This window comes from Sebastes umbrosus, chromosome 24 (genome assembly GCF_015220745.1).
Source record: "Sebastes umbrosus isolate fSebUmb1 chromosome 24, fSebUmb1.pri, whole genome shotgun sequence".
Classification (NCBI taxonomy): domain Eukaryota; kingdom Metazoa; phylum Chordata; class Actinopteri; order Perciformes; family Sebastidae; genus Sebastes; species Sebastes umbrosus.
The window spans coordinates 7,880,725-7,900,056 of NC_051292.1; the positions used below are offsets into that span (position 1 = coordinate 7,880,725).

General features: G+C 43.4%; 1 protein-coding gene across 6 annotated transcripts in view; it reads left to right on the top strand.

Annotated features, from left to right (window-relative positions):
* Positions 1-19,300, top strand: part of kcnh7 (potassium channel, voltage gated eag related subfamily H, member 7) — a 69,667-nt gene extending 50,367 nt beyond the window's left edge. For 4 of the 6 annotated variants that reach the window (XM_037762497.1, XM_037762500.1, XM_037762499.1 and 1 more), the window contains 10 exons: positions 1,928-2,159; positions 2,283-2,450; positions 3,238-3,437; positions 5,741-5,984; positions 8,864-9,063; positions 10,052-10,133; positions 11,856-12,131; positions 13,518-13,677; positions 16,863-17,058; positions 17,567-19,300. In XM_037762497.1, coding sequence (XP_037618425.1) covers positions 1,928-2,159; positions 2,283-2,450; positions 3,238-3,437; positions 5,741-5,984; positions 8,864-9,063; positions 10,052-10,133; positions 11,856-12,131; positions 13,518-13,677; positions 16,863-17,058; positions 17,567-17,887 — 2,079 coding nt within the window. In that variant the 3' untranslated portion in view covers positions 17,888-19,300. The remainder of the gene's footprint in view (positions 1-1,927; positions 2,160-2,282; positions 2,451-3,237; positions 3,438-5,740; positions 5,985-8,863; positions 9,064-10,051; positions 10,134-11,855; positions 12,132-13,517; positions 13,678-16,862; positions 17,059-17,566) is intronic. The other 2 variants (XM_037762498.1, XM_037762502.1) reach the window with 1 other exon arrangement.
* The last annotated feature ends 32 nt before the right edge of the window (positions 19,301-19,332 follow it).

Genomic DNA, 19,332 nt, shown 5'->3' on the forward strand with positions numbered 1-19,332 from the left:
CTCCTCAGCCCCAAACGCCTCCGACTTACTGTAAGCCCAGATTTTAATCAACATTACACTGTGCTGGCCACATCGCCCAGCGTGTGCTGTGTCACCACACCGAGTCAGCAGCACTACGCCTAAGGCGGTACGCGCTCGCAGATCATTTAGGGCTCATCTGTTCCTGCCTATGATTCATTCACTGTTCGCTCAGTTGTCGGTGAAAGGGGGGCGCTGGCCGGATGCACGGCGGTGAATGATGGCGGTGATTTAGGGGTGAGATTGGGAGGACGGAGGCTCATTAATTGACCCATCAGAAGCAGCTACAGCGCTCTTCCTCACCATGACGGAGACCTACTCTCTCCCTCATGAATCATTTTCTTTCACTGGCCCCCTTTTAAATAAGCCATGTATTTACTCTCACCTGTACATGAGGCCTAAATATATAGACATTTACTGCTGCAGGAGGCTGCCGGTAATGATTTCCCCAAGGATATTAAGATAATTGTCAGGCGTGATAGGGAGTGGTAGGACCTATTAGCATTCTCACTTATTGTGTTTACAGATTGCACGACACTAATAAATCGGGACTGGTGTCACGGCTGCATCCCCATCCCAAAGTCTGTGTATTAATTTAGTCAGGCTAGAAAATTGAGACGGGAGGATTAAAGTGCTTCAAATTAAACAGAACAGAAGGCAGTGAGTGTGTACATTGTAATGTATGCACGCTAGTCTGTTTGTGTCAGTGTGCATTCTGAAGGTGCTTTGACGAAGTTTCCAAGCTGCTGATATTTATGGTTTTTAGAGCTAACTTTGCCATCGTTATATGCAGTCATTCAAAAGTGCTTCATCATCGGCCAAATGAATGAATCACCAAACTCTCCCCCTCTCTCATACACATATTTGTAGAACACTGTTCCACTAAAGCAGTGCTTCTCAATCTGTGAGGTGCGACCGAATGATCCACTGTCTAGTCTGTGCGTCTGGTACACTATGCATGGTGCGTGGATAAGATTAAGCATTCCTAAGCTAAACATGTGGCGGAATCTCTAAGCCAAGCCGATCGTCCCCGTGACCCTGACCTCAACCTTCGACGCCGACAGAAGACAAACAACTTGTTCACTTTGATTGCTGGGAAAGGTTGTTATCAGTGTCTGGTGACATACTGTACTTGAGATGATCCAGGATTGTCTGCTGCTGTTGTCCCCCCTTCATGGCAACATCACATCACAAACCCCTGGTCTGTATTGTTGTGACAATATATAGGTCACATATTAAAATGTTGACTGGATATAACTGTAGATTTATTTCAGTTTTCAGTTCTATTCCACTACATTTTGGAGGGAAGCGGTCTACTTTTTATTCCACTAAATTCATTTGACCGATATGCGCTACTTTTTAGATGAAGATAACAAAATAACTACTCTTCACATCAGCATAAATTAGCATGAATTAGATCCACCTAACAGCACTTATTTAAAAAGAAAATATATCACTTTTAAAACTAGTCTGTTACTCCTGTTATTTCCTTCTTCCAAAACAGTGGTGAAGAACACCAGGAGTTCATTAAAACAACATTATGACTGGTGTGTTAACTGCATGCCAAATTAATCACAGCACACAACGCCAAATAACCTCCTAAATTACCATATGACCGGTTGCTGACAAGCAATGTAGCATTTAAACAGCTATTTTTTAAAATGGAGTCTTGCACAGTGCTCACTCCACATAAAACATCCGGGCTACATCACTTCTAGCAAACTTCCCGGAGAACAATGACGATCACTAGAGCTTGGCGTTGTCGGCATAACAGTGGAAATGGAGGCCATGGTGGCAAAGCATGCAGAGGATGAAGAGGAGGGCACGAAAAAAAACGCCCCCGGTGTATACATACCTTGAAGTGACTAACCATATCATGTATTTCTCTCTGTTTGTTTTTTCACCCTAGACCACCACTCTGATCGGTCTGCTAAAGACGGCCCGTCTCTTACGGCTGGTACGAGTCGCCCGTAAGCTGGACCGGTATTCAGAGTACGGTGCTGCCGTCCTCATGCTGCTCATGTGCATCTTTGCCCTCATCGCCCATTGGTTGGCGTGCATCTGGTACGCCATTGGCAACGTGGAGAAGCCTTATCTGGAGCATAAGATTGGCTGGCTGGACAACCTAGGGGTGTCGATAGGTGATCTTCCTTGCTTTTATTCTATTTTCAAACAAAGTGGTCAGAAAGTAAAATGTAGGGTCACTTTTGCTGCCGAACACAAATTTGGTAATTTTTGTATATTGGTTTTGTTATTCATTGTAGGAAAAAAATACAACTACAGTGACCCCAGCTCAGGCCCCTCCATCAAAGATAAGTACGTCACAGCACTCTACTTCACCTTCAGCAGTTTGACCAGCGTGGGCTTTGGGAACGTCTCCCCCAACACCAACTCTGAGAAGATCTTTTCCATCTGCGTCATGCTCATTGGATGTGAGTGACAGCTGAGTCACAGTACATATAGTGTTTTAATCCTGTTATTACTGAAACCCTCTGTAATCAGGAGTTTTACAGTACATTTTACAGATAAACACACTGATACTCAATACTTAAACATGGTCAGGTTAAAGGGAAGATCCACTGTATTTTAAATGTACTGTTATCACCCCCTGATTTAACATAAGTGTGATTTCATGCATTTACAGTGCATGAAAGCTTTTAAATTACATCAGGTCCATAGAAATAGAATAGGAGTAGAACGGACATTGAATCGTTTTACATGGTCATTTGACGAGCACAAAAAAGTGGGGATTGTTGTTAGTTGTTATGGTAACAACAGAACACACGTCAGTGGGGCCATAATGTGTGGTCATAGTTTTCGCACATTTTCACAACTAGTGGGTTACCTTCTAGACACTGCTACAACGGTTGCAATGGGTTGTGTCTAGAAAGTAACCTGCAAGTTGTGAGACTCTTGCATGATGGTTAAGGTTAGGTATTGACCTCGAATGGTTAAGGTTTGGCATTGACCTTGAATGGTTGAGGTTAGGCATTGACCTTGAATTGTTAAGACACGGCCGTCGCAATGGCAACAATTTCAATGGGAATGTCCATTTTACTCCTATTCTATTTCTATTGGCAAGTCTTTCCTTGAGAAAATGCTGACACACAGGAAGTCATGTGGCAGCAGTGGTTCGTTTGGAATAAACAGAAGAAGAAGAAGTAGGTACTGTATACGAGAGCAATGGCTCAACGGTCACCTGTATGGCTTCTCTCCCAGCTCTAATGTACGCCAGCATCTTCGGGAACGTGTCCGCCATCATCCAGAGGTTGTATTCAGGTACAGCCAGGTATCACCTCCAGATGCTACGGGTCAAAGAATTCATCCGCTTCCACCAGATCCCAAACCCACTGAGACAGAGGCTGGAGGAGTACTTCCAACACGCCTGGACGTACACCAACGGCATCGACATGAATATGGTACGAGACGACTGTCTTTTTTCACAATGGTAACGAAAATATAAAGTTTGTTGTTGCTTTCTTCTGTTCTCTCTTTCCAATATCATTTGAAGCAACCTTGCTATGTCACTAGCATAGAATAATGTTTTCATCCTGATTATACTGTGCAGTGTTGAGGCATGGCCACAGTTACTGCTTATGCAAACAGTATCTCTGGCTTCTCTCATCACAATACTGTTAATGGTACTTATATAAATTTGTCTTTTCCATGTCTGCCTCATGTCAAATGGAATGACCCCACCACTCTGGTAAGAGCAGGAGGTACATGTGTTAACACAACTAATGTAGATACAGTATTAGCTTCATCTAGCTGTGTTTGATACTAGTAGTGGTGTGATTTGAGTTGTTTGAGTTGAGCTATTGTACAGATAGCATTGTAGTTTTAATATCCAATTGTTCAGTTATTGTCCCAAACATGCATGTTATTGTTCCCTCAGTGTCTTATCCGTTACATACATTAACACATACTGTAAAAGTTGCATTTACAGTATCTACTTATGCATGCCAGTTACTGCAGAGGACACACAACACTGAAAGTTTATCGCAGGCCACATTAAAGGGATAGTTCAGATTTTTTGAAGTGGGGTTATATGAAGTACTTATCCATAGTCAGAGTATAACAGATTGTGGTCAGTGCTGGTACACCTGTCTGATTCTCCAAACTGGGGGCGTGCCGGCCGTCATCTACTGTAGGTAATACACTGACTATGGAGAAGTACCTCATACAACCCCACTTCAAAAAATCCAAACCATCCCTTTAATCGTCTATTACTGGTAGACTTGCACATGGCCTGCCTCGAGGTCCCTTTTTGCATGAATTCTGTGTATTCAAACACATCCCCTATGATATTCATCTGGTACCAGAGACAGAGTGAATCACTGTGAGAGTGGGCACAGCCTCGCCGGGCGCTGCCAGGTTTCCCTCCCACTGTGGGAGGCTTGGCGGCACGCTCCGCGGTGGCACCTGCGTTTGCCAAATGTTGTTCAGTCTTTCCTTTCCAAATCTACTGATCAGTTTTTGTTCTGAGCAACACAAAGAGCCAGAAAACCCCCTTCAGGCTACATTTCTTTTGCTGTGCTCGTGTCATTAACACATTGAATCTCATGTGTAAATGACAAAGATAAGAAATGTGTTTTCTTGTTTCAACTGTCCCTTATGTGTCCTCAAAGTCCCTGTCCTCACTTCCCAGTGTCTGTTATGGTGTTAAAGTTTGAAAAGAAAATCCTTGACAGTCAGATCATTAGCTGTTTTGTCAGTGGTCACTGTGTCTTTGTCTTTAATGGGTAAGTGTATTATAAGTCTATATTTATGCATCAGAACAACAAAAATAAATGTTAAATTTATAAAAAATGTTAAGATTAATGTTGTCAAAAATATTTTTCAGTGTATTTTCAACAGTCTCCCAGGCTAACGGATGGGTAGGAATGCTTGACCAATCACGATTGGATCAAGTTTCAACATTTAATACGTTATTTCTGTTTTTATATATAGCAGATCATCCATCCATTATCTGTAACCGCTTATCCAATTCGGGGTCGCTGGGGGGGCTGGAGCCGATCCCAGTTGATATTTGGCGAAGGCGCGGTACACCCTGGACAGGTCGCCAGCCTATCACAGGACTGACACATAGAGAAAAACAACCATTCACGTTCACATTCACACCTACGGGCAATTTAGAGTCAACAATTAACCTAACCTGCATGTCTTTGGGGGGAAACCGGAGCACCCGGAGCAAACCCACGCTAACATGGGGAGAACATGCAAACTCCACACAGAAGGGCCAATAGACATTCTTTGGTCTTGCATGCACCAGGTTATGATTCATAGAGTAGTTTCATCATCTCAGTACATAAAGGCAGTGAAACTCTTTGAAAAAAACAACTTCAAACAGAGAGAAGACATAACAAATATTGAACCTGTGTTTTCACTTTGTGCTGTCGTTTTATCTGCAGCTTCTAAATGTTCTGTCTTGTCTCTCGTCTGCTGCTAAAGCTGCTGAAAGGCTCATAAAACATTAAATTGTAGCTCTGTGTTAAAGACATCGCAGGCTATTTCTACTGCAGGGTGCAATAGGTTTTGAGAAGAAGGAAAGAACACAAGTGGCAATTGTAGCAAATTTCTCTGTGAAAAAATTGGACCTGCAACTTCACCGCAAACTAAAATTCAACACACGTTATAAAGCTTGTAAAGATACTACTTTCCACATGACATCTGACCATAATCATGTCCATTTTGACCCGTGTTTCGCACACAGGTCCTGAAGGGTTTCCCAGAGTGCCTGCAGGCGGATATCTGCCTCCACCTCAACAAGAACCTCCTCGAGGGCTGTAACGCGTTCCAAGGAGCCACCAAGGGCTGCCTCCGGGCCCTGGCCATGAGGTTCAAGACCACCCACGCACCCCCCGGAGACACCCTAGTCCACGGCGGAGACGTGCTCACCGCGCTCTACTTTGTCTCCCGCGGCTCCATCGAAATCCTCAAAGATGACGTTGTAGTGGCCATCCTGGGTGGGTCTACAACCTCAACCACGTTTCCATGTGATTCAGTAGTTGCTTATGGATTGGTATGAGTGATCACAAGTTTGATATTATCTTGTTTCTTTGTTTTAGAAAAATAGGCCAGATGGGTGTAATGAACTAACTACTACATTGAATAAGGCTGGATTAACATGGCTGGATTTTTATTATATTTAAAGGAACAGGTTGATAATTTTGGGAAATGCACATATTTATTATTATTATTAGTCCATCTATCCATCCATCTATCCAGCCACCTGGCATTCCCAGGCCAGCCAAGATATATAATCTCTCCAGCGTGTTCTGGGTCTGCTCCAGGGCCTCTTACCAGTTGGACGTGCCCGGAAAACTTCAGCTGGCTGGCCACCCTATGAAGAAAACTCATTTCGGCTGCTTGTATCCGCGATCTCATTCTTTCGGTCACTACCCTCATGACCATAGGTGAGGGTTGGAACGTAGATAGACCGGTAAAGCAAGAGCTTTGCCTTCCGGCTCAGCTCCATCTTCACCACAATGGTACAGTATAGCCCCCACATAACTGCAGATGCCGCACCGAACCGCCTCTCCATCTCCCGCTCCTTCTCCCGCTCCATTTTTCCCTCACTCGTGAACAAGATACTGAGATACTTAAACTCCCTCGCTTGGGGAAAAGACTCACTCCAAACCCGGAGGGGGCAATCCACCATTTTCCTGCAGAGAACCATGGCCTCAGACTTAGAGGTACTGACTCTCATCCCGACCACTTCAGACTCGCTGCAAACCGCCCTAGTGCGTGCTGCAGGTCATGGTCTGATGAAGCCAACAGGACCACATCATCTGCAAAGAGCAGAAACACAATTCTGAGGTCCCCAAACCGGACACTCTCCTCCCCCCCCGGCTGCGCCTCGAGATCCTGTCAATGAAAATCACAAACAGGACTCGCAACAAAGGACCACCCTGGTGAAGGACAACACCCTCTGGAAACGTGTTTGTTGCAGCTCTCACCTTGGTTATACAAGGACCGGATGGCTTAAATTGGCATTTGAAAAGGAGGAATGCCGGTGCTGAGTAATGTAGAAACTTAGTGACATTCATTCAACGTTCCTGTACACACAAACATGTCTAATTAGCCCAGTCAGTTCTGTTGTTGGGCCAATATGGAGCTTGAAAAAACACTTAAATAACAACCACAGATAGCAGTTAGCTTTGCCTGAACTCCCCTCCATTAGTGTACAGTAGACGCGGGTGGGCCAACTAAATGAAGACGGCTCCATTTGTCGCGCTGTGATATGGCTGGGTTGGCAGCTGTGATCCCTATTGGGTATGTTGTAATAACTTACTTCAAAGAACACTGTGATTGCTGCCGCCTCAGTCGTGCCTCAGATGAAGAGAGAGGACAGTGAAGACTGGGGGAGGACACATTGTGGGACGAGGGTAACGGAGGATCTGTGTTGATGAAAAAAAAGCGAACAAGATTGCTTTCAAATAGAGATGGATGACAATAGAAGCAGGGAGGGACGGAGAGCTGAACGAGTGGGTGGGGGAGAAAGAAAAGACAAGCGATGGGAGAGGAAGAAGAGGAGAGTATAAGAAAGGTTCCAGGAGAAGTGAAGTGACTTTAGTGAGAGTTGTCAGTGTGGTGTGATGCGGTTCTTGATGACAGGAGCCACTGAGCCGCATGGCATTACCGACAGCCTCCAAATGTAATCACATCAAATCTCATCTGCCTCCTCTTCCTCTCATCCCAGCAGCCAGCAGGTGTATCCTACTAAGCCTTTCATGCATTCGTTTTTCCTTTAATGACTGTTTTCATGCAGCCAATAAGGTTTTGGCGAAAAGCGTTGACACAATAGGGTCACGATGAGCGAGAAGCATGGATGTTGAAGTTGTAGGATACACACAACTCAGCACATTTTCTCTGCTACAGCAAGATAACTGCTGATTACACCATTTTCATACTACACATGAAAATGCAGGGGCTTCCAGTAATAGTATGATCACAATGTTAAGTAGATGCAAATAAGCAATTATAAATAACGATAAATGTGACCCTCTACAAACATTGATTCCTATGCAGAGCCATCCTTTATGGTACCCCAAAGTAGTCAGTATTAAATAAATAGAAAAGACATGATGAGACACTGTAGATAATCATATGAATAAATTGTGTAAAGGGTAAAAATGAATCTGCAATTAGTGAAACAATTGAAGAAGCTGTTAAAATTCAACTCATTATTCTGAAATGTTCTTTCAGCATTTTCTAGTTTTATTGGATAGAATTTATATTTCATTATGGAAATTTTTTTATTTTTTTAAAAAGTCTGTTTTTATTATTATTATTTCAGAAGGTCACTTTTAATCTCACAATGTCTCTTTTTTTCTCATAATGTCACTTTTTATTTCATAATGTCATTTTCTATTTCATAATGTCATTTCTTTCATCTCCTAATGTCACTTTTTATCTCATAATGTCACTGCTTATGTCACCGCCCTCTCACCTTTAAGCCAATGCGTGAAATAAAACAGGTTATAACAACAAGTTACATATATTTACATATTATCATGTGGTTATGTCATGATTTGGCCATTTCATGATTTCATGTAGGTCATTACACACTAATCACAGACAGGAATGTTTGGCCTGTGTGACTTCCATGCGGACAGACTGGCGTTGTGTAAATCCTTTTTCAGATAACTGTGATGCCCTTTAGCCTCTTAAACATTCTGGTGCTTTTCTGCTTGTGGCCCGTCTCTTTATAGGTCATCACTAGTCTTCTACATACTGGATGTTGTTCCTTAAGAAGCCAAGAATAGATGAGGAGTAAAGCTTCTGTCCTTGATTAGCTAACAGGTTACTTATATTTGATTGCTTCCCCCCCCCCTTCTCCCAGGTAAGAACGACATTTTTGGCGAGATGATCCACCTGTACACCAAGCCGGGGAAATCGTGTGCAGACGTGCGGGCGCTGAGCTACTGTGACCTCCACACCATCCAGAGGGAGGAGATTCTGGAGGTGCTGGACATGTATCCAGAGTTCGCAGACAACTTCCTCACCAACCTGGAGCTGACCTTTGACCTCCGTGATGAAAAGGTAATCAGCATGGAGGTGCCACCAAAGACCGTTTATTGCCAAGAAGTGAAAGTCAGTTTTTGTCTCTTTGCTTCTCTACTCTTTGGTGCCACCACCAATTCTTGTCTTTTGATTATAACTATCAAGGAAGCAGTGAAATGGATGATTGAAGGTTTTCATGTAAAATCAATCTGTGTAATTCGGCGTTACTGTACAGTCCTCTTAGAGATCATCCACTTCAATTACAACAATCTATTTCTCGTACCATATCTCTGCCATGTCCGTTTCAGTTGGTTGAATGGCTTTCTTATTAACTCTCTTTAGTGCTCCGTGGTTGGGGGAATGAAAGCACGAGGGCTAATTTAGACCTTTTTCTTTATTCTGCCACTGCCTGGAAGACAAGAGTGAGAGATAGGGAGTATTAGGGTGGGGTTGGACATGATGTAGGCTGTAATTATGATGAATTGAGTGTAGTGGAAAGATGTACAAGGCCTGCGGCATTATGCGAACAAGAGCCCACGTTTGTCAGTTGTTTTAATTATCTTTTAAAACAGAGAGGGAGGTGCACTTTGGGTCGGCCTTCTGTTATTTATTCAGAGAACCGGAAAGAAGAGAGGAGACACGAGAGAAGGTTCTGGTAGGATTACATCGGATATACACGGTCAGTAGTTTATGTTACCCTTAGTTAAGTGTGGCACGTATTCATTTAAAACGTCTCAGATTTGATCCTAGACCAGGCGACAGAGTGCCAGACAGGTTGCGGTAAACAGGGAGTTAAACAACAGATTAATCTAACATCATGACTGATTTCCTCATAACACTAATTTAAGTTAATAAAGATTAATTATGGATGTTTCACCCACCAGTTGTTGTCCCTGCTCAGCCTGCTGTTTAGTGTGACATTAGTCCATTATGTACTATACTGAACAAACTAATCCTGGCTTTATGTCCATACACATGTGCATTAATGTGTTGTTGTATTTGACATGTTTCTGTCCCTTCTTTACAGACGGGCTCACAAACAGCTGATTCTACTACGGATGACGTCGACTGTCGAAGACGAGTGTCCTACAAAAGGAAAACCTCCACAGGTCAGCTTGAGACACGACATCACTACAAAAAAACTAAAGACCCAACACTGTTTCTGTTCAATTCCGGGCAATTTAGAGTCAACAACCTAACCTGCATGTCTTTGGACTGTGGGGGGAAACCTGAGCACCCGGAGAAAACCCACGCTAACACGGGGAGAACATGCAAACTCCACACAGAAGGAAATAACCAGTTTACCTTTATTCAGACTGATTAATGTTGAGTTTATATCTGGGATACCTTCTTATGCATTTTTTTAAAGATTTGTTTTTAAGTTGGAAAAGAGGCCTAATAATAATCCGACGTCTCCCACATTGCAGAGTTCTAGTCGACCCGTCTGGGTGTGTTTGTGGAGGTGTGTATGTGTGTGGTTATGCTTTAGCAGCCTGGTGTCATTTGCACCTGATTTAATGAAGGTAAACACAGCGGACAGCTGTGCATAATGGCACTGTGCTCTGGCGCGGCACTTCTCCAATCAGAGGCTGCAGATTTATCAACATATGCGTCCTGCTGCCTTCAGTCGGCTGCAGGGAAGAAGCTTTTCATACAGTATGAAACTGTAAGAATCACTCCTATTACCTTATAGATTCATGCAGACTGATCTATTGACGTTTTTTGCAATTATGCTGATTCAAAAGCTTCTATTAGTTGGATAGAGTTTGCTGCTATTTTTATCAACGTATGCTGGCGCTCAGCCTAGCTTAATAACCGAAGTGATGTTACATCAGCGGGAGGTTTTGATTACCAGATTACCAGTTAAACCAGGCTTACTTCAGTAAATCAGGCTTATTTTTAGGAAATTCCGTTTCCTAAAGAAGATTTAAGTAAGTCTGACCTAAGTTACCATGGAAACTCAAGATAAATAAAAAGAAATATTCTAAATATAGCACACACTTAAAATGATATTGATTTTTTTTAGGTGTCTAAAATACGTTTTATTGCTGCCCGCATCCACAGCAGTACTAGGCAAGAATCTGTCAATATGATACTTATCATGATACAGGGGTAACAAATCAATATATCACGATACTACTGTAAGGAAGGCGATATATATACGATTTTTTTTTTAATCTAATTTTAGGAAAACTGTCATAATATAAAGAACATACCTCTCATCAAAGAAACCAGACTTCAAATCAGGCTCAATACAGACTTTCCACAATGATCCCCCCTCAGTAGCTGTGTTGTCTGGTTATAAAATCTCTTCAGATCAGTCACACTATAGATAAACACAGCAGACGGTAAGATGACAGCATACAGTGTGTGTTACAGAACAACCTGCACCGTGGAAACAGTTGTAATTTGACTTCTAACAGCCAGGAGAGTTGGGACTTGGAGACACAGCAGCAGCACTCAGCAGTTTGGCTTTGATTCAGGCGATTGGTCACCATGGTTACAGGCAGTACTGAATACAGTATCACCATCTCCCGATATATAACACAAGCAAGGACAGTCCATTTCACAGTCCAGCAGTCTGCATCCATCCATCAGGTGTGAAGACGCAGAATATCCAGTCCGTCAACATCCATCACATTTGACTTGTAAACATTCAGACATGATAGGAGTTAAATTCTCCTTTAACATTGTTTGTCCTCAGTTCAACCCCCAAAGAAAACACTACCTGTTGTCAAAGATAATGAGACTACCGTGACATCCCCAGAGGAAGTCTGAGCAGAGCAGTCAGTGTTCCCCCAGCAGACTTCCTGATTACCAATCTCTCCCAGCAGGCTCCCACAACAAGGAGCCAGCGGCCGCCTACTGCGACGCCAAGCAAGGGAGGCACATGTACGCCGCCGAGGAGAGGAGGGAGTCCGCCGAGGAGGGGGAGGACGAGGAGGACGAGGAGGAGGAGGAAGGCAGGGAGGAGGAGGAGGAGCAGAGGCCCTTGTGTTCTGGCGTGCTGGGCTACCCGGTGGTTAGGGACCACGCCGTGGGCCTCGGGCAGAGCAGCGCCGCAGACGCACAGGCTGGAGACAACACGCAGAACCAGGCATATAAAGGTAGAGAACAGTAGCTGTCTTTTATTTAGTAGAGACATAGAGACAGACAACCATTCACGCTAACATTCACATTTCATTTAGAGTTAACAATGAACCTAACCTGCATGTCTTTGGACTGTGAGGGGAAACCTGAGCACCCGGAGCAAACCCTAACACGGGGAGAACATGCAAACTCCACACAGAAGGGGCTCCAAATCACTGTGAAATTTTCCTGTAAATCCGCACGCTTGTCCTCTAAAGTTTCACTCCGTAATTGGCTCAGAAGTTAATTTAGAAAAGAAAAAAAATGGAAAAAAATCCCTAAGCCCCAGAGGAGGAATGTCACACCTATTAAAAAATCCAAACAGGGATTATGTGTCATTACGGTGAAACCTAAAACCCACTCAGTAATAAGAGGATTATATCCAGCGACCCGGGGGTCACCCCCTTCTGATCGTAGGTCATGACCAAAATAAAGGATTTACAGGAAACGGTAGGTAAAATCATGTCGACATCACCGTATCTGGTCACGCTTAAATCTTTTTTTGGGAGTGTGGTTTTTAATTGTTTATTCAGCTGCCGTGACGCTGTACAGTCACCCAGACAAAGCGTTATGAAATCCTCCCGCGGATCACCAGCGTAGAGCAGACGGCTTCCACACTAAGAGCTGCAGCTGGGATGGACATCCCCCGGCAAGCTGGGGGAGAATTCCTCGAGCAAACACGCCAGTTTGTGACCTCATGTGATCTCCTGTCGGAAGAAGCAACAACTTAAAGGGATAGTCCGGGTGTTTTTTAAGTGGGGTTGTATTACCTACAGTAGATGCATGCTATTATGATATGATATATGATACTGATATTGATACTTGTAGGTGGCTAAAATAGGTTACTTTTCTGCCATGTGGTCTGCTACTTTCCCTTTAAACTCCCATAAAATCATCCAGTGTGAACAAAACTCCTGCACGCACAGCAACACAACAATACCACTTAACTGCTACTACTATATTTTAACTTTAAACTCAGTGTGATTCTTCTCCGAGATGGGGAAACCGACCTGATAGCATGTCATAATTCAGCCGTAAGAGGATTTCTGCCAGTGTAGAGCACAGTGATATTGATTTCTACAAAACAGCCCGGTGAGAACAGCTACAGGAAATGCCAATTTAATCTCCAGCCATCACTTTGCAGAAAACCCAAAAAGGAAGGGGAACAAAAACATCCCAGTGATGGTGTGATAGTAGCGGGGTCAGATGTGTGTTTTCCTCTGTTAGGATCCACGAGGCGGTAAGCTGATTAGAGCTCAGTAAAGCTAAATGAAGAGAGGGCACAACACAGGAAGATGCTTCCCCTTGAGGCAGCGCTCTAATAACACAGCTCAGTTACCCCGTGCACACGTTTCTCCCCGCAGAGCTCCACGGAGACGAGTGGGTGCGTCAGCGTCCCGACGAGGGCGCCGAGGAGGCGGCCCAGTGTCAAGAGATGCCGGCCGCGGAGGACGACAGCGACACGGACCTCACCTACGGAGAGGTGGAGCAACGGCTGGACCTGCTGCAGCAGCACCTCAACAGGTAAAAAAAACCTCGTTAACATCCAGCGACACATTCAGTAGAACGTGCCCTCTATAACTGTGAGGATGGATGAGAGCTGATGGCCTCGTTTATATAATCCTTCTCTGGCTTTATCTCAAATCCCATCATATCATTGTTTCAGAGGATGTGATGGAAATGATGTGGCGTTTCAATGTGATATTCACACCTTTTAAAGGGGAGTTCCTCCGATGTTACACCTCAGAGTGTGTTTCCAGGTGTTGGGAGTACCACTGCATACATGTATATAAAGCCTTTTGAGTCTCCAGAAGGAGCTGTGAGAGGTCTGATAAATAATAGGGCCATCAATCTTATCAAAATATTGAATCGCAAAGTAATTGCACATTTTTTATCTGTTCAAAATGTACCTTAAAGGGAGATTTGTCAAATATTTAATACTCTTATCAACATGGGAGTGGGCAAATATGCTGGTTTATCAGTATTGCAAATTTAGAATACTTAAATTTATTGCAAATTCAGTTCAAATATAGGCAACAGAATAATGTATTAAAAAAATAAAAACTAGAACAATGGGGTGAGAGAGAGAATTTTTTTTTTTTAATATCAAATAAATCCAGATCAAATGGATGGAAATGGATCCATATTTTCAGACTTTGATCTGAAGTCTGAAGCACAAGATGTGTTCTTTATAAAGCGGAGACTCGTGACCTTTAGATAACTACTGTAAAAGACACCTCCGGGCTCCGACTCCCATTATAGGCTTTTTATTTTTCTTCAACTTCATTCCAACAAAGTCATCGTTCAGAGCTCGCAGTACAAACGCTACCCCCCCGTGATTCTGCATATAATTGGCTGCAAGGAGACATTTTAGGCCAGACACCCGCTGCAGCCGTGTTAATGCAGAGAGCGGGCCGTGTGATCCTTGGCTGCTGCACTGATACAGATGAGGAGGGGGGGGGGGCTGTCTATTTATAGCACGCAGATGCAGACACATTGCGAGGACTGCTGACGTCATCCTGCGAGGTTGGGATGCTGGATGTCACCGTGAAGTTTTGGAGGAAATGGTGTTCTCCCTCCTGAGATGTGATGATGGAGCATGCAGATAAATGCCAGCGTCATTCATCCACTTCTGCTGGAGTATTAGTCTGAGTCAGCGTACTGCACCACCGACTCTCGTTTTACACAAACAGGCTGGAGCCAAAAGTGTTTATTTGCACTTATTGTCCTCTTAAGAGCCAGACCTGGCAAAGAGACGAGGAGGCATTCCCCTCTACGCTGCATGGAAGCCTCGGCTGGCTCGTTTTGTGGCTCATTTCTTTTTTTGCTGATGGACTGCAAAAAAAAAAGTGTGGAGAAAAGAGGTGATTCACCATCTCAGACTCTCCGTACCCTGATGGAACTCGCTGCAATAGGTGATCGAAATAAATCAAAGCCTTCAGCGATTTATAATGAATTCCAGTATAAGATCATCCATCCATCCATTATCTGTAGCCACTTATCCTGTTCAGGGTTGTGAGGGGGCTATCGCAGGGCTAACAGAGACAGACAACCATTCACGGGTAATTTAGAGTCAACAATGTACCTAATCTTTGGACTATGGGAGGAAACCTGAGCACCCGGAGTAATCCCACGCTAAAACGGGGAGAACATGCAAACTCCACACAGTTTTAAAGCTAGAGTGAAGATACTGGCATCATATGAAACTACAAAACCTAATGAATCCATTGGTACCAACCACGTCATAGTAGCTCGTTGTGAAGGAGTATGACAAACTTGAGTTAAATTTTGTGTTTTTAATTGATTTCCAACAATAAATATATACATACATTTGCATAAAGCAGCATATTTGTCCACTCCATGTTGATAAGAGTAGTAAATACTTGACAAATCTCCCTTTAAGGTATATTTTTGAACAGATATAAAATGTGCAATTAATTTGCAATTAATTGCGATTGACTATTTGAATCGATTGACAGCCCTAGTTGACACATGAGCATAGAAATAGAATAGAAATTCTAATTCTATGTATATGAGCTTCAATTTTTCAATGTCACCACAGCTCATAATACTGCACATATATAAATATTGCAATACTTTCATCAGAGCTTTTACTTGTAATAGAGTATTTTAACTTAAGTAAAGGATGAGAATATGTGACTCTTCCTGGAGGATATGCATTTCAGGAGCTACTATAGTACTCCATCTGCAGTAGTAAGGTTGAGCCTCCCCCTAGTGTTCGGTATTAGTACTGACCACCCATCCACCATCTCATAATGATAGCACTGTGTTACACAAGGGGGGAGGAACGCGGCATACAATGTTTCAGCCAATTTGTGGTGGTACTGATTCCCCCAGACTTTAGTTGATCAGGCTGAAAGACTGAAAACCAGTTCCCATCCACATAATAATATAAAATAAAAAAGCCAGATCCTTGCACAAATAGCACCTAAACATCCTAGTGCAGGTGACCTAATTGAAGGGTTTTTATTTTGTTTCCCCAACTAGGATAGGCAACAGTCTCAATAAGCAAAACACAAAGAGCACCGAATCTCAAAAAGGCCTAAAACAGACCAGAGTTTCTGGCTTGGCTGATAACATATGTTGCATTTAGCGAAGGAGAGATCAGAATGACACTGGGTGTGCAGTTTTCCACCTCTTTTAAGCCCTACAGAAAGGGCGTTGTCCGGCCCTGATTGGCTAAGAGGGGAATGCACCAAGCTGCTCTCAACTATCATTGAAGAGCCAACAGGTGAACTGAATAACCCTCCAATCACTCAGCAAATCAACCAAAAAAACACCAGGGAAAAGGGAAACAACAGCAAGCACCAGAGAATGGACGGCTGCTACAAATTAAACACATTTTCATACTTTTCCCATCTGGGCTTACTGTTTAGGATTTTTGTTGAGAAATGAGTGATTGGTTTAATCACCATCGGTAGTGATCAGCATCATTACACCTTTCATTGGTATCATAACTGTTACAAGAACCAATCAAGACCAGATGAGATGCTTTAAAGAACATTCAAAGACATTCATTTGGTGTCATTCAGGTTTATTCTGTGTGATGATGACACATATTGATTAATGATCTGTTGTTCATGTTAGTATTCACCACAGAAATGTGTCCTTAACTACTAACATTTTCAGCAGACATTCAGGAGAATTTCTTTCAACCAACCGTGTTTTTATCTCCGTCCGTCCCTCAGACTGGAGTCCCAGATGACTTCAGACATCCAGGCCATCCTGCAGCTCCTCCAGAGGCAGACCACGTCGGGTCCACCCGCCTACAGCACCGTCACCTCCAGCCCCGAGTACCAGAGGCCGGCCATCAGGGTCCAGCCGTCGTCCTCCAGCCAGACGGAACTCAGCCTGGCTCCTGCTCCTGCTCCGCCTCGGCCACAGGTACACCAGACACCGAGCCGAAAAAACTAAAATAATGCAATAATCATAACCCGCAGCTCTAGTATGTTTATTCCTTGTTTACTATCACGCTCACATTCACAATTTAGAGTCAACAATTAACCTAACCTGCATGTCTTTGGAGTGTGGGAGAAACCGGAGCACCCGGAGAAAACCCACGCTAACACAGGGAGAACATGCAAACTCCACACAGAAGGGCCCCAAGCCGAGTTTGAACCTGCGACCTTCTTGCTGCAGCAATTTTGTGTTTTCCTTTACATAAATAAAGACATTTCCACCATAACTTGACGTAGAAAAGGCAGAAATTGGTGCATAAAAATTCACCAGAATGCAGGAAATAAGTGTCAAAATTTCTCCCCCAATGTTGAAACAAAACCTCCACCCTGATCCTAGAATCGCCCCCATAATCTGTAACAATGTGTACTCTGCGTCCTTTGATATCTCTGTGTTTAGTTTCTCTTGACGCCCTCTTGTCCCGTGTCTCCTCCAGAGCCCCGGCCCAGAAAAGGCCCAGAACCAATCCAAAGAATCCTCCCCAGTCCTCCTCCGCACAGAGACTCTTCCAGACGGGAACTTTGCTGGACTGCTCGAGAGCGACACGGACACAGAGCAGAGACACACACACAACGGCGTGGACTCTGTAGAGCAACGCCACAACCACAACCACAACCACCAACAACAACAACAACAACAACAGCCACCACCGAGGTTCCCGTCAGGCCGACAAGCCTCCCTACCTGATGTCCCCAGCAGCTCAGGAACGTTGGGACTCCACAGGCCAGTTTCTGACCCGGGGCTTCCAGGAAAGTAGTCGTCCCAACGTCGACCGAAGATCTTCTCTCAAGCTTGACTCAGGGTCTAAGAAAAGAGACTGTATATGCAAAAGGAAAACAAACTGTAGACTTTCTTCCATTCCTTTTCGGAAACTCTCCCAGCCCCCGCCCTTCCAACTCTCTGATTTAAATGTATAAAGTCATTTATACAGAGGTATTTATACACTATATTACTACCATATGTAAAGTCACCATCTACCTACCGTGTACATACTTCAAATAGAACACTGCCAGCGACACGAGGCACCTACCTATGTGCTTTTTTTAAAAAGAGATATGCATGTTTTTGTTCCTCACGGTTTCTTTTCTTTTCCTGACGCATGTTCCTCACACACGCACCGCAACCCACCAGGCAATCAGGTGTGATCTTGGCATGCTTACAGACTACTGTAGCTATCAAGTCTCATTTTCTACGACTCGTCCCCTCCTCACGGGGGGACAAAGCTACTTGAAACTCTTTTCCGAGGCATTTCTATATTCTGCGCCGCAGCTTTTATCAGCAGCTCCGAAACCGGTCGTCGCAGTCACAAACTCACGAGGAGGTCCGTCTGTATATTTAGCGTGCCTACTGTTACACGACATCGAAATCTTATTCCGCTCAAAATATTAATAATGTGTGTGTAGAGGCTGCGTGGACATCCCATAGCACAACAAGACTTTTGTCAGTCTTTGAGAGCAATAACGATGAAAAGAATCTCGGTATATTTCTAGAGTTTATAACACTCTGGAGATGATTTTATATGAACAAAGAAAAGAGCATCTTTCAGCAGCATTTATTGTTGTGAATTAAATAAACACGCAGAATGTTCAAGTTCAACGGTCAAGACAACAAAAATGAAGGCTTCAAGTTAAAACACATAATTACTATATAACCACCTGCATCCTGTCAATATTACATCAGCATGGTTGTGGGGTATTTGCAGTTGCAGTCATAATCATTTAAAGGGAACTTATGTCCAGGCAGTTTGGGGATTTTAATGATTTCAACAACTGTTACAGAATGATTGGTAAATGTACTTCTTTGTCTTCTTCCAGACCGCGGTTCCCAGAAGGGCTGGGTATCGGTACTTGTGATCTTGGGACCCAAATTTGCTCTAACTTTGTATGCCACCAATATTTCTAATATACAGTAGTAGTAGTTGCATGTATATTTTTGATTCAGAAGCAGGGTTCAACGTTAATGTTGGGAAAGTGGTTTCAGAAATGTACTTGCCCAAAGTTCATTTTTACTTGCCCCTATACAAATTGTGTTTTTTCTATTAGCGATAATCAAAATAACAACGAAGACCAAAGTTAATTGTCATTTTTAATCTTCATTTAAGTAAATTAATCTGGACTTTTGCCCACGTCCTCCAACGCCAAGCACCTAAACTGCTGTTTTCCAGGATAATTGAAATGCTCGGTTGCACTTCAGATCATAAAC